The sequence below is a fragment of the Pinus tabuliformis genome, chromosome 3_2, assembly GCF_031772625.1.
Source record: "Pinus tabuliformis cultivar Carrire ecotype Pingquan chromosome 3_2, CPIR1, whole genome shotgun sequence".
Taxonomy (NCBI): domain Eukaryota; kingdom Viridiplantae; phylum Streptophyta; class Pinopsida; order Pinales; family Pinaceae; genus Pinus; species Pinus tabuliformis.
This window is the reverse complement of record NC_142302.1, coordinates 985,048,942-985,064,163: the sequence shown is the minus strand read 5'-3', so window position 1 is coordinate 985,064,163 and position 15,222 is coordinate 985,048,942. Positions and strand designations below refer to the sequence as shown.

Here is a 15,222-nt window from a genome sequence, read left to right as displayed (position 1 = left end):
AAGCATCCAGAACTACTCAAGCGTTCAGGACAACACTTTTTTGAAGTAGAGGGGCATGTTAGGTCCCTATAATACTAGTGATTACCCCATTACTATTGTAGTTGTATCCCTTATTAATATTGTTGTGCCCCTATTGTCCCCATATTGTTATTACTGTGCCCCATATAATCCCTCTATTGTTATTTTTGTGTCTTTATATTATTATTGTTAGGTCGGTTGGGTTATATTGTGACTCCTTAGACTCCTATATATAGAAAGGAGGTTTTGTCATTTGAATCATCAAAGAATCATTCATTTGTGTAATGTAAAGAAGGTTGCCCCCTCGAAGAGGCTGAATTCTAAGGCGTTGATCTATCTTTTCTATCTTTTTGTGAACTGGTTTCATAACACCTCACCTCCGTCACCTTCCCTAGATTCACCACTTCTAACATCAATATCTTGCAAATATGCAATTTCTATAATAGCTTCATCAGATGATAAACAAAAGCACTAGATCTGGTAGCCATGGTAGTTTGAAAATTCATTATATCTAGTAATATTCCCAAGGCAGCCTACCCATGGTCTATTAAGAGTTCACAACCACCCTCCTATTTTTGTTTTCAGTCAATGTATTGCTTCACAAATTACCAAAAGGGATATGGCATCCATTGAAATAAATAGGATTTGTTACCCGACAATAGTGGGTGACCCCATAGGAGAAAATTTTACCCAACCGCTTAGGAGGCATAAGACAAGGTTTCGATCACCTAATAAGTTCCCCTAGACTAAGGCCAGGTGGGGGAATTTAACTAAGGGAACATGATTCACCTAGGAAAAACATTATAAATGATAAAGAGGTGAAAAATGGGTCATCTCCTAGGCTAATGAAAAGTCACCTTCAATATATAAGGTGAAAAGTTCTTAAAGTGACTTTATAAAATTAAAAAATATGAAATGGTGGTAAAAGTGGCCATAAAGTTATAAAACGGGAAAAGTGACAAGTCTCTCCTCATTTTATCATTTTCCAATTAAGAAAAAATGATTTTTGGAAAGCTTTTGGAGAAAAGCTTAGGGTTTGAGGAACCCTAGCTGCCATTGTAAAATTAGGTGTTGAAACTATACACCTTAATTGGTTCAAAGAGCGGAATCACTTAGAATTCGCCATTGTGTTTCACTAAAGAAGAAGATTTGCGGAAAATAATGCAGGTAAAGGTGTTCTCAGTTGATTTTATCTTCTGATTTTGTGTGTTCTATATATCTTCTTACAGGTGGAAATTTGAAGACAAATCTGGAGCCAAGGTTACTGTTGAAGAGAGGTCAAGTTTCCCCCCCATTTTGCTGGATGAGTTCACTAAAATAAAGGCTGAGTTTGAAAGAGAAAGGAAGGTCAAGTTTTGGGACCCCTGTAGCACAAGTTTCCTTTTTCAAGTGGGTTGAATAACCTTCCTCACTTGTTGGGTCGAAGTCTGCATTAAAAGGGGATCAATTTATCTGTTGAACCAAGGTCGAGTTTTACCTTTGCTGGCTGTGTACAAATACCTCTGTTTGCTGGGAAAAGTGTGCTCAAAAAGGGGACATGTTCCTTTGTTTATCCCTGTGGGAGCTGCTGGAAATGATCAGAGTGTTGGGGCTTGGTTTATTGCTCAAGTGTTGAAGTGTAAAAGTGCTAAAGTGGACCAATATTTCCTTGCTTTCTTGCTGGATGAGTTGATATACCCATTCACAGTAATGCATAGAGGCCGACTACTTGTTGGGGAAGTCAAATCCTTGCTGGAAGTGGGTCGAATACCTTGCTGAAGTTGTCCATTACATAGACTGAGGTGTTGGATATCTATTGCTGGAGCAGACTCTGAGTTGTAGGGCAGCATACATATCAGGTTCCAGTGTTCTCTTAGTCTAGTGTATCATTTGTCAAGTGATGTCATGGCTGTAAACTCTTGAAGATTGATGTGAAATTTCTGAATATGTATTTTAGTGGAGAATGTTGATATATTGGCTATCCCTATTGTTATCCATGAAGTTAATGCTTGCTGAGTTAATATGAATATTATACCATTGTTCTGAAGTATTTTCATAAGCACATATTTTGGCATTATATGGTCATTTAAAAAAGGAAAAACAGAGATGCATACCATTTAACTATTTGACGAAATGTGCCACTGAACACACATTCAAAACACAGAAGTTTTCGGGGAAAATTTTGAGCCATCTCAGTGGGGTATCTTACAGTGGTATTAGAGCATGTTCTTGGACAGTTGTTGGGTTTGAAAGATGGGCTTTGACAGAGATTTGATCAGTGTTGCGAACATTGTGATCAGGGTTAAATTGGCGATGGTCCGAAATCAAAAAAGATTGGGAAAATCAGGAAAAAATGGGTAAAAATCGGCGAAAAATCAGCAAATACAAAATTATTCATTTTTTTCATTTTTTTCATTTTTTTTTCATTTTTTTTAATATCTAAAGCATCTACAACATAAAATAAATGCATTGACACATAAATATGATAAAATAACTAATATATAAGATGTGTAATATCATTTCTAGTGCTACATCACACATAACAGTGAATCATGTCCTGAATACTAATTCCTGAGTCCCAACTCAGCCTCAAAATATCAACAAAAAATATAATAATGTATCACATATCATGAGCCATAATGTCATATACCATAAAATGAACAAAATAACTAATACTATTGATTTCCTCTACCCCTCTTGCGAAAAAATGCAACAACATTCCCTCTAGATATAGATGGCGGTGGAGTTGACAATGTACTTTGTTGTGCTCTAGAAGTCGAAGAAATAGGAGCTATAGGAGGTAGACCACATCCTCTATTGCTGACAAGGGTAGCTTGGGTAGGTCGTGTCGCCTCCTCCTCCTCCTCCTCTACCCCCTCCACTACCTTCTGCTCTAACCAATCAACGGCCGATTCCATGATAGGCCTCTCGGCCTCAACCCTCCATACATCAATGGTGTCAATCCCATCCAATGAGATGGCCTCCACATCAGGTGTCCTTTCAAGTTGCCTCGCCCAGATTGTAGTAGACGTAGACCATGTCAGTAAGTCGTTGGGACCAATGTTTTAAAACTCCGACTCGGTATCGACTCAGCCGGCTCGATTTCAATGACTCGATCGTTGTAAAAAATACATTAAATATTTTTTTTATAAAAAAACATAATTTTAAAAATTTTCATTCATGTTTCCAAACACACAGCATTAGAATATAGATAGAAGACAACATATGATCAAAGTAGGCTCATGAATATATCCATTATATCAAAGTGGCACCCAGTGCACTGTCCAATACATACATGATAATGATATAGAGATCAAAACAAAAACACATAACCAAGGAGGCTAGAAATGGCCTCTACAACAAAAGTAAACTATGACTAGTACTACTGGCTAGTGGCTACTGCTAGAGGAGCCAAAATCATCTAGATCAACCACTGGTAGCATACCTACATGCTTCATAGTTTGTAACTCATTTTTAATCTTGTACACTCATCAATCATCTTAGACCATCTCACCAAGATGGATGTTAATAGATGTATTCATGAGAAACTACAAAAGCAATTTGTATGTGACACAAATCAAGATATAGGATCCCTAACGCCAAAACTTCTGCATCCACATCTACATGCAGTCATGACAGACCCATCTACACCCCATAGAATATTTTGTGGCTATTCTCTAGTTTTAGGATCCCTTGGGGCAACTTCAAGTTTGTTCCCATCAACTTTGTAATATGTATAAAGATAAACTGCCATCTTCCAAGAGAGAATTGCACCTATAAACATTCTAACTATGTCTGATCAGCATTTCAATTTCATGTGCCCTCTTTATTACATGGTTCTTAGATAGTATCATTGTTTACTTAGAAATTCACATTGTTCCTTGAGGAATTTTATACAATGAAGGCAACAGATGTCTTGCTCCATTCTTACAGGAGATTTCATGTTCTTGGCAAAAAGTTCACAACATTAGATCCTATCAAATTGCCAGCGCCAGACTCATCACTTTCTATTTTCAAGCACTAAACGATTCATGCCACAGGAAGCCGAGTGAACAAGTAAACAACCTATGAAAACAGTCAGCTAATGTGGAATTCATGTGTCCACCAACTTTTAACACAAATCTCTTCACCAAAAAGCAAGTAAAAAAAATCATTGTTTTTTTTAGTTTTCAGGCCACTGTTACCGAGCCGACCGAGTAGGCTCAGACTCGGCCAAGCCAGCAAGGTTTCTGACGAGCCGGCCAAGTTGTTAGACAACTCAGTCGACTCAGTAATAGCCTGACCGGCCAAACCGATTTGATGGCCGAGTCAACCCGGTGAAGGCTTGACTCGAACCAACTCGGCCGAATCAGTTCCGAGCTGGCCAATTCTTAAAACAGTGGTTGGGACTACAACCTGTACAATGGTCATAAATTAATAAATTATAAATAATAAAATAATAATTATAAAAAATATTATTTAATGAATTCAAAAAATTAATTGGAAATTTGAAACATTTTTGTTAGGATATTTCGACACATAGGAAATAGTTAAGTATAACTTGGTCTAGTATAGAGTTAGGTAAAGTGTGTTTCTTTACTATGTACATTTTGTAACTTACAATCTGACGATCACGATATGTAGTGATCCGACGGTTCATTCTCCCCTCGGTATTAGCGACACTTGATCTGTGGCTTAACACCCAATTGGTCCATGATCTCTATTTAAAGAGCATGGAGGGTCATTTGTAGGGTAACCGTTCATGAGAGAAGCTTATGTAAATTTTCATTCTTTTTATTAATATATTGCCTGAAGTGGCCGCGTTGGCTCAGGCCGTCGACTGTTTCCCTCTTTGAGGGTTTTAACCACGTCAAAAATACTGGTGTATTGATCTATGATCTGTTTGTGAGCGGTGTCCTTTGGTGTTCTGTCTGAGGAACTTACCCTGTAAATTCCTACATGGTATCAGAGCTATTTGAGGGCCGCGTCCATTGGTGATCCAAATCTGAAGCTGGTAGAACTACATCCGACTGTCGTTTCTTAGATCTACTGTTTCTGACTACTTTCGGGTTGAGATAACTGCTCTATTGTGTTGGGAGCATCTGTTCCAGTGAGGAACCCCTTTCGTTTCTCGCAAAAAGGTTTCCGGTAGCCCTAGCTACGTCATTTTTAAGATCTAGAGGTATATAGTGTTTATTTGCAGTTTACAGTTATTTTCTCTCTGTTTATTTCGGTTTCGGTTTATTTAGCTTTTTGTTTTTTTTATTACCGGATCTATACCTTTCATTTCTACGTATGCTCTTTGCCCCGCGACTCTGTGCGATCTGGGCAAATCAGAAACAGAAAGGAAGGATTTTTCTCATGCGTATGCTCTTTTCCGCTGCGCCTTAGTGTGATCTCGGAAAATCAGAAACATTGAGGAAAATATTTAGTTTCCGGCTAAAGCTAACTTCGAGCCGTGAGGTTCGTTTTTTTTTTGTATGTCCGTGTTGGGTTTTGTGTTTTTTGTTTGGTAGGGAAAAAGAGCTTTCTCAAAGTAAGCACGTAGCACAAAGCTTCAGCGACTAAAAAAAAAAAAAACCCCTTCCTCTTTTCCAAAAATTACTAAACTTTTAGTTTAGCTCCCTTGGTCCAAATCTACTTTATGAGAGTAGAGGTCTTGAGTTCAAGTCTTCATTTTGTTGAGCTAATTAGATTAAGTTCGGAAAGGGGGCGGATTTTTTTTAACATTATCATTCATTTCCGCAAATTCCCGCACTTTGTCAGCATCTTCATCAACTTTTCTTCAAAAAGCCATAACTTCTTCATCCGGAAGCCGTTTTTTTTAAACCAGCCTAATTTTTCGAGATCTTTCCATTGGAACACTTAGTTTCAATATATATAGCTTCAATTTCTGTTAAAATAGAAAGTCCATGCCAAGTTATTCTTGACAGCACCAACTACTTCTAATGGTAGTCCTACATTGTGGATTTACTTAGAAGTAAAGGTCTCTACAGAATAGCCTCAGGCCAAGAAACCAAACTGAAAGATGAAGATAAGGCAGCTAAATGGGAAAATAGGCAAGATCAAGCACGAGGGTTGATAGGGATGTCTATTTCTCCAGATCTTAGATTCCATATTGCAGAACTTGATACTCCTGAGGAAGCAATGAAACAGATCACTAAAGTTTTTGGAATTAAAAATGAACTTAAAGCCCATCAACTCGAAAATGAGTTGCTTACATTGGACCCCAATAATTTTTCTTGCATTGAAGATTTTTTGTCCAAGTTCAAGACCCTTAGACTTCTCTTGGAAGGTGTTAAGGTTAAGAAAGAAGACAGTAACCTTATCTATTCCATTCTTACTAAGTTGGGACCAGCCTATTCTGTGTTTGTTTCCACCTTCCATTCTACAAGAGAAGCCTTCGTTTCTCAAGGACAAGCCTACAAGTCCCCTTCCTTTGATTCCTTTTGTGATTCTTTAATAAGATAACAAGAAAAACTCTTACACCTTGGTCTTCTTCATCTTGGAAACTCTTCTAAGAAAGCGTTAGCCGCCCAGCAGCAACCAAATTCAAAGAATCCTAAGAAGTTGTATCCTAAAAGGAATGGTCCTAAACCAAACAAGGGTCCTAAGCAATTTCAGCCTCAAAATGAAAAATCATTTCAACAAAATGATAAGACAAATAAAAACAAAGGGAAGAAGACTGATAGACATTGCAACTTTTATAATCGAGATGGCCACTTAGAATCCAAATGCTTTAAGAAGATGGAAGCCTTGGAAGCAGCAATGAAGAAGCATAACATCCATTTGGAGCACTCTTCAACTTCAACTTCATCTTCAGGAATAGCACTTTCTGCATGTGGTTGTCAAGCATCTCGATCTGGCTATGCACTAAATGTATCTTCTTCTTCTCATTCTCATGAGTGGCTCATTGATTCTGGAGCTTCTTATCACATGGCCAAAAACAAAGCCATGTTTTCTTCTTTAAATGATTGTAACACCAAAAATATATATGTTGGTGATGATAGATCTCTTAGTGTTGTAGGGACTGGAACTGTTCATATAGACAATGGTCAATTTAATGATGTATTATGTGTTCCAACCTTATCATTCAACCTTCTATCTGTATATCAGATAACTCATTCAGGTGAAGGTAAAATCGTTGAATTTTCACCTCACGATGTTGTAATTAAGGACCTAAGAGATCCTAGACAGATTTTAGCTACTGGCATTGCTGATGATTCTACAAGGTTGTATAAGTTTCACAACTTTGGGTCATCAAATCTTCCCTCGGTATTTGTTGCTCATAACGATGAAGTGAGCAAACTTTGGCATGAGCGATTTGGTCACTTAAACTATTGCTCCCTTCAGAATCTATGTAAAGAAAATATGGTGACAGGTCTTCCAATGGTATCTTGCAGAGATGGTGTTTGTTCCGATGTGTACTCGGAAAACATCATCGGGATAGTTTTGAAAAACGTGCCTCTTGGCACGCCTCAGCCCCTTTACAGCTTGTGCATAGTGATTTATGTGGTCCATTTCCAGTTGTTTCATTCTCTGGCTACAAGTATTTCTTAACTTTCATTGATGATTTCTCCAGACGCACTTGGGTATACTTCTTAAAACTCAAGAGTGAAGTATTTAACATGTTCTTGGCCTTTAAGGCCTTTGTTGAAAAACAATCTGGACATCAAATTCTTAAGCTAAGATCTGATAATGGCGGAGAATATGTTAACAACAAATTCATCAACTTTTGCACTGAGAATGGAAATCAAATGCAACATACAGTTCCATATACTCCACAACAAAATGGTGTAGCTGAAAGGAAGAATCGCACCTTAAAGAAAATGGCTAATTGTATGCTTCAATCTAAAGGACTTGGTCTTAATTTTTGGGCAGAAGTAATTAACTGTGCAAATTACATAATAAATCGCACTCCTACTAAGGTTTTAAAGAATATCACTCCAGAAGAAGCATGGAGCTCAATTAAACCAGATGTAAGTCACTTTCGTGTTTTTGGTAATGAAGCATGGGCCCATATTCCAGATGAGAAACATAAAGCTTTAGAACCTAAGAGTGAAAAATGTATTTTCGTTGGATATCCTGAAGATGTCAAAGGATATAGATTTATTCCACTTAAGTCCAAAAATGTTATAATTAGAAGAGATGTAAAGTTTGCTGAAAATATATCGGCCTACGAGCCTAGTTCGACGGATGTGCCATCTCTCCCTATCTCTTCTACTTTTGAAAATATTTCTTCTTTAGATGATGAAAGCGAGGATGAAAATCCTCCCCCACCTTCTCAGGATCCTCCTTCAGCTCCTCAGCTTCCAAAATGGGTCCATGGTACTCGGGATGCAGCAGGTGATCTTGTCGGTGATCCTACAGATCAGCGACGTACACGTTCTCAGTTTGATAGAGCCTTTTCTTTACTGGCTCAAGCTTCAGTGAATTATGACCCTGACACCTTTGCAGAAGCTTCAGGCCATCCAGAGTGGGAAGCAGCTATGAATGAAGAATATCATTCATTATTGGCAAATGATACATGGGATCTTGTTCCTCTACCAAAGGGACGAAAACTTGTTAGATGCAAATGGGTTTACAGAACCAAGTATGGACCAGATGGGAAAGTTGATAAACATAAAGCTCGTCTTGTTGCTAAGGGTTTTTCACAAGTTGAAGGCATTGACTACACTGAAACCTTCTCCCCTGTTGCCAAAATGAACTCTATCCGCCTTGTTCTTTCCCTTGCTGCCTCTTTCGAATGGGAAGTCCATCAGATGGATGTTAAATCTGTCTTCTTGCATGAGGACTTGCATGAATAAATCTATATGGAACAACCTATTGGCTGTATACAAACAGACTCCAGCCTTGTATGTCGGCTTAAGAAATCCCTTTATGGTCTCAAGCAAGCTCCTCGAGCTTGGTATGCCAAAATGGATAACTTTCTTTTAGAAAATGGCTTTTCTAGGTGTCATTCTGACAATACTGTCTACACCAAGAAAGTGGACAAGTCTCTTATCATTCTTGTTCTTTATGTTGATGATCTTATCCTGACTGGTAGTGATCCCAACCTTATAAACCATGTGAAGTCTAGCCTTAAAAGGAAGTTTGAAATGACAGACTTAGGACACTTACGTTATTTTCTTGGTCTTCAAGTCTTGCAATCCAAGGAAGGTATTTCCCTTTCCCAGTCCAAGTATGCTTGTGATATTCTACGCCATTATCACATGGAAGACTGTAAGCTAGCCCCTTCTCCCTTTCAGTCTGGAGTCAAACTTTCAGTCACTTGTACTTCTCCTGAAGTTGATGCTACCTTATACCGTCAACTTGTGGGAAAACTTTTGTATCTAACCCATACTCGTCTTGACCTTTCCTTTGTTTTTGGCCTTGTTGCTCAGTTTATGCAAAACCCACATGAAAGTCATGGAAAGCAGCTAAAAGAATACTTCGTTATGTTCGAGGTACAGTTCAGTTTGGGATGCATTACAGTGCCGAAGCATCTCCTCTATTGGTTGGTTTCACTGATTCCGATTGGGCTGGTGACCCTGATGATCGGAAGTCTACTGCAGGTTATGTGTTCACTCTTGGTTCAGGACCTATTACATGGGCTTGCAAGAAACAAGGTGCCATTTCTCTTTCTTCAGCAGAAGCAGAGTATCGTGGTGCCGTAGAAGCTAGTAAGGAAGCCTTGTGGCTTCATCAGATCCTGTCAGAGTTTGGCTCTCAGCAGCAACATCCGACTACACTTTGGTGTGATAATCAAAGTGCCATTCAACTATGCAAAGATCCATTCCAACATCAGCGCAGCAAACACATTGAATTGCACATGCACTTCATCAAAAAGCTCATTCATGACCATGTTCTTTAAGTGCAATATTGTTCAACAGATGATCAAGTTGCAGACATCTTTACAAAGGCTCTCACAGAGGCGAAGTTTACTAAACTTCGATTTATGGTTGGAGTTCAGGAAGTTGTCACTAAGGGGGGATAGGCTCTAGCGCCTCCTTCCTTCTCCTATTGTGTCATATTTGTAAATCCTTCAATCCTATCCCAAGTTGTTCTTAAGGGGGGATGTTAGGATATTCTGACACATAGGAAATAGTTAAGTATAACTTGGTCTAGTATAGAGTTAGGTAAAGTGTGTTTCTTTACTATGTACATTTTGTAACTTACAATCCGACGGTCACGATATGTAGTGATCCGATGGTTCATTCTCTCCTCGGTATTACCGACACTTGATCCGTGGCTTAACACCCGATTAGTCCATGATCTCTATTTAAAGAGCATGGAGGGTCATTTGTAGGGTAACCGTTCATGAGAGAAGCTTATGTAAATTTTCATTCTTTTTATTAATATATTGCCTGAAGTGGCCACGTTGGCTCAGCCCATGGACTATTTCCCTCTTTGAGTGTTTTAACCACGTCAAATTACTGGTGTATTGATCTGTGATCTATTTGTGAGCGGTGTCCTTTGGTGTTCTATATGAGGAACTTACCCTGTAAATTCCTACAATTTTAAGTTTTAACCTGTTGCGCTTCTTGGTGTGTATTTTTTTAAATACACTCCAGTTGCACTCGCATTCGGAGGAGCTACATGTTTGGCTAAGCACTTGAATGGCAAGCCTTTGGAGATTGGGTATTTTTCCACCATAGCTTCTCCACCATGCATCTACAACAAATAAGATAAACATAAGAAAAAAAAATGAAATTTGAAAGTTGAAGCAAAGTATGAAGTTATGAACTAAAAGAGACAATGAAATTTGAAACAAACTAAATCTTACCTGCCATTTTAGTCTTCCTATCAACCACAGTCATTTCAAAGCTAAATGTGCCACCTGCCATCTTGTATATCTCCATTTCTTTGGAGATTTCCACACGTTCTGCTAAAGAGAGCACCATCTCCCAAGCGTCATTGACCATTATGGAACTGTATTCCTCCACCATAGCATCAACCCATACTTGATGCTGAACGGCCTCCTGAAAACTAGACGGTTCTCCAACTTGAGCTACCAAGGCTTGGTATTTGTCTGGTTGTCTACGCTCCCTTTTCTTGTTTTTGGGCGCCGCGACAAAATCCTCGGCATCTCGTAGTACCTGTCGAAGTTCTCGACTCGTTCTACCACTAGTAGTGGGTATATCTATTAGTTCCTCCTCTTCTTGAGGCTCCACCTCTGGATTTTTGCCTTTAGGAGAAATACTAGCGCTAGTTTCTGCTGGTCAAAGTGGCTGGACTAACGGATCATCCTTTGACTGCTCTTCGGAAGGCATTTCTCGGGATTTTCTGAAAGCTTTGTCCTCCATGAACTTTACATCCCGTCGAATTACGATCTTCCTATTCCCCGAAAGATAGACTCTATATGCTTAGCATTCTCGCTATATCCTACAAGATATCCTTTCTCTGTAGTTTGATCCAATTTCTTCCTCTTTTCTTCGGGTACATGGCAATATGCCAAACTCCCAAATATCCTGAAATGACTCACCTCAAGCTTCATACCGGTGAAGACACTCTCCAGAGTAATCTTACCTAATGCCCTGTGAGGAGCCTGTTCTAGATATACATTGTCGTGTTGCATGCTTCTGCTCATAGAAACTTGGGCATATTCTGGTCATACAACATTGCCTTGGTTGCTTCAACAATAGTTCGGTTCTTCCTTTCTGCTACTCCATTTTGCTCTGAATTATAGGGGGTTGTCCACTATCTTCTGATGCCTTCCCTTGCGTGAAAATCAATGAAGTCCTTGTCGATGTATTCTCCACCATTGTTTGAGCGCAATATCTTTATCTTCTTTCCTGTAAGATTCTCAACTAGAGCCTTGAACTCTTTGAATCAACCAAAATCCTCATCCTTGGTTTTTAAAAAGTAGATCCAAGTCTTTCTGGAATGGTCATCAATGAAGGTAACGAAATATTCAGCACAACTAAGAGCTTTTGTGGACATGGGTCCGTAGATATCTAAGTGTATCAATCCCTATTGTTGCTTCTGGAAAATGTTGCCTTGGCGTACTTTCCTAGTGCGCATCCTCTACATACATCATCTCATTTGGTACTTAATTCTGGAACTCCTGATATTGTTTTCCTGAGAATTCTTAGAGCCCCATGGTGTAAGTGTCCCATCCTCCTGTGCCATAGTTCATTCAAATCTTTATCCCCACTGCTGCCTATTAGTGCCATTGGAGATTCTAGCTGTAATCTATACAGCCTGTTACTTTTGATTCCAATCTGGGCCTTCTTTTTCCAACTTGGGTGTTTGACATATACTTTCTCCTTGATGAAGAAAACGCCATAGCCCTTGTTTTGAAGCTGAGATACAGAGAGTAAGTTCATCCCTAATCCTGGCACATGCAGCACATTGGTTGCCCAAAGTCGATCCCCTGCTTCTGTTTGAAAGACTACAGTACCTCCTCCAACAGGGGTACACTTTGCCTTATTTCCCATGGTGATCTGAAAATTCATCCTTTCTTCCTAATAATTTGAAAAACATTTTCGTATTCCTGTCATATGCCAGGAAGCTCCACTATCTATATACCAAACCTCAGAGGAGGCAGAACTTGCTAGGCAAGTGACTTCTTCTTCCAGTCTGGAAGCTAACATAGAATAATCATGATCCATGTTCTTCGTGCTCTCTTCTTTCTCTGGAGATCTGCGTGAGTCCCTCTGGGTTGATGCCTCGACATCATGCTCCTGACTCATAGCAAATTCTTCTATCCTGTTGCCCGATCTCTGCTCTGATACCATGTGAAAATTTCTAATACGAAATTCTACTGCAGTAACTGATTTATTTCACCCACTTATTTCTCACAATAAGTTATTTACGAAAAACCCTTCAGTAAACATTAAAATAAATTCTACTGCAGTTATCACATAATTACATAGAGAAAATAACAGTGATATACAAGCACAAGAAGCAATCACATCAACACAGTTGTTTTTGGACAATTGTCCCCAGAAAAACCCAATGTGGGAAAACCGGTGCAGCAGATGAGGGTTTTATTAATCTTCAGCAACAATCGCTTTACAAGGAATTATTTCACAGAGAAACTGAGACACTTCTGAGAGAAAACACCTAAGACAAAGTTTCTCCTCCTCCTGGAGAAGTTCTGACACCCTGGAGACCCTTCACCCACCTCTGCGTCACTCTGCATCAGCCTGCGTGAGGACTGCGTCTCCAATGGTGCTTCCTGCCTACTCTTCCCTCAGCGCTGTCTCTTGAATGCCCTATGTCACCTCCTCCTCAGTCACTGACTGTTGTTGATGCCCTCCTCTTCCTCCACCCTGCAACTCTCCCTTTGAAACCAAACTCCTCCTTGAGAATCAATTTCCCTCGGGGTATTGAGTATTTGCCAGGTGTATCTCCAACTGACTCTCAAGTCTTCTCTTATACTTTTCCTGTTGATGAATCAACGGTCGAGATTAAGTCTCTAATCAACAGCTAAGATTAAAACAGACTTGATCATCGTCTCTTAGAAGCTTCTCACCCATATCTTTATTAATACCCATTAATATTTTTATTTTCCTAAGTTTAGACTTAGGAACCCATTAAAAATATTAATTATTTTAATAACTCCTCATCCAGGTGGAATTTCTCCAAACAATTTATGGGTCTTGGAGATCTCATGTGTTCTAGCCCCTCCACAAAATTTCGAATCTAAAGCACATCCGATGCTACCCAAAATCAACAATTGTTAAGGAAAGAAACATGCTAAATAGTAAGAATTTAGATGGAGAATGATAAAAACATGGGTGTCGAGGAAAATTGAGATGTTTTTACAACTAAGGATAGATGCAACAAATAGTGACATGGGAAAAACTACGAAAACATTGAATGCAGAATGGAGAATACATCCTAGTATGAGAATGACCAACATTGTAGAATGAAGGATGCGACTTCAGAGGAAAAGATAACCATTATCAAGAGTAAGAGTTGATGGGAAGCAATGACCAGAATACAATGATAAAAGGGGATAACAACTAAAGGTGGATTTGTATGTCTATAATATATAGAAATGCTAATAACAAAAGTGAGAACAAAATGCAAAGGGGATGTTGGATGGCAAGCTATGTGGGAATACCTAATAAGAATAGAGAGACAGCAGAATATAAGGATAGAAGGACGAAGGGTAAGAGACAAATACAGAAGAGCAGATAGAATTGGATGGAACTAACAATGTAGTTTATTGATTTTTTTCTGAAAGTCGACAAGGAAACATGCGTAGGTTTTGTTGGATGGAAATGAAGAACGGATTTCAACTAAAAGAAATCTAGAGGGCTTGATGCCAATTAGTGTAAGCAAAGAGATGGAAAAGATTAAAATACATAATGTATCCAAACTTGATTAGTTAAAGTGAAAATGAGGGCATCAACACATACGATTCACTATTTCTTTTAAAATAAGAAATCTTAAACCTAACGATTGGATAATAATTTTAATTATAATGTAAGAAATTGTATTTATTATATGACGAAAAAACAAATCAGTGATTTCAGACAACAGATGGGTGAAGGAAAGCAATCTTCAACGTAGATCATTTGACATAACAGGAACAAAACAAAAGCTCATTAGATGAATGCTCTTCACCTCTAATTGCCTCAATGTGTCCATTAGATAAAATTGTTTCTGTTGTAGAATATTTAGTTGTTTTTGCAACTCAAAAAATTCAGACAGCATGATCTGCTCACAATCCTTGACTACTACTTCATTCACCCCTTCTTGCAATAGGCGATGTCTGAGATTCTCTGTTGAAATCTGGATATCTTCAATCGGTACTAGAAGGCTTCTTGTCAAGATGCGAGGAAAAAAGTCTTTTGAAGCTAACAATGCTTCTACCCATGCAGCTCGGTCCTCTCTAGATTCTGTCCGCAAATGTAGTGTCTTTGTACCAGTGAAAATTGAGAACCTTTTATCATCTGACTTACTCTCTCGGACAGAGGAGACCTGACAAAATTGATATACAGAATTAGCATCTTTTGAATACAATATCTTTCCAACCATTATCATTAATGAATGGCATAATTGTAACTGAAAAACATATATGCAAGGGCAATTAATATATTATCCTATCAGAACAAATAATACTAGGTTTCATGCCAACAGACATGGTGATATCTAAAAGTTGGATGGTTCAAGCATAAATATGATTCTTGGATTCTTGTTAAGAGTAATTTGAGATCAATCATATCTCACTGGCCATTTCTGAAATAAGCGTTTGTCATCGAAATATTAAAACAGAGCTCCAATCTTAATCTTAATATACCAACATTACGG

At 38.6% G+C, this 15,222-nt stretch overlaps 1 protein-coding gene across 1 annotated transcript in view; it reads right to left on the bottom strand.

Moving 5' to 3' along the window:
• LOC149183915 (oxysterol-binding protein-related protein 1B-like) overlaps positions 1 to 15,222 on the bottom strand; it is a 298,066-nt gene that overhangs the window by 175,988 nt on the left and 106,856 nt on the right. The window contains exon 3 of the mRNA XM_089417310.1: positions 14,536 to 14,892. Within this exon, the coding sequence (XP_089273436.1) occupies positions 14,536 to 14,892 (357 nt within the window). The remainder of the gene's footprint in view (positions 1 to 14,535; positions 14,893 to 15,222) is intronic.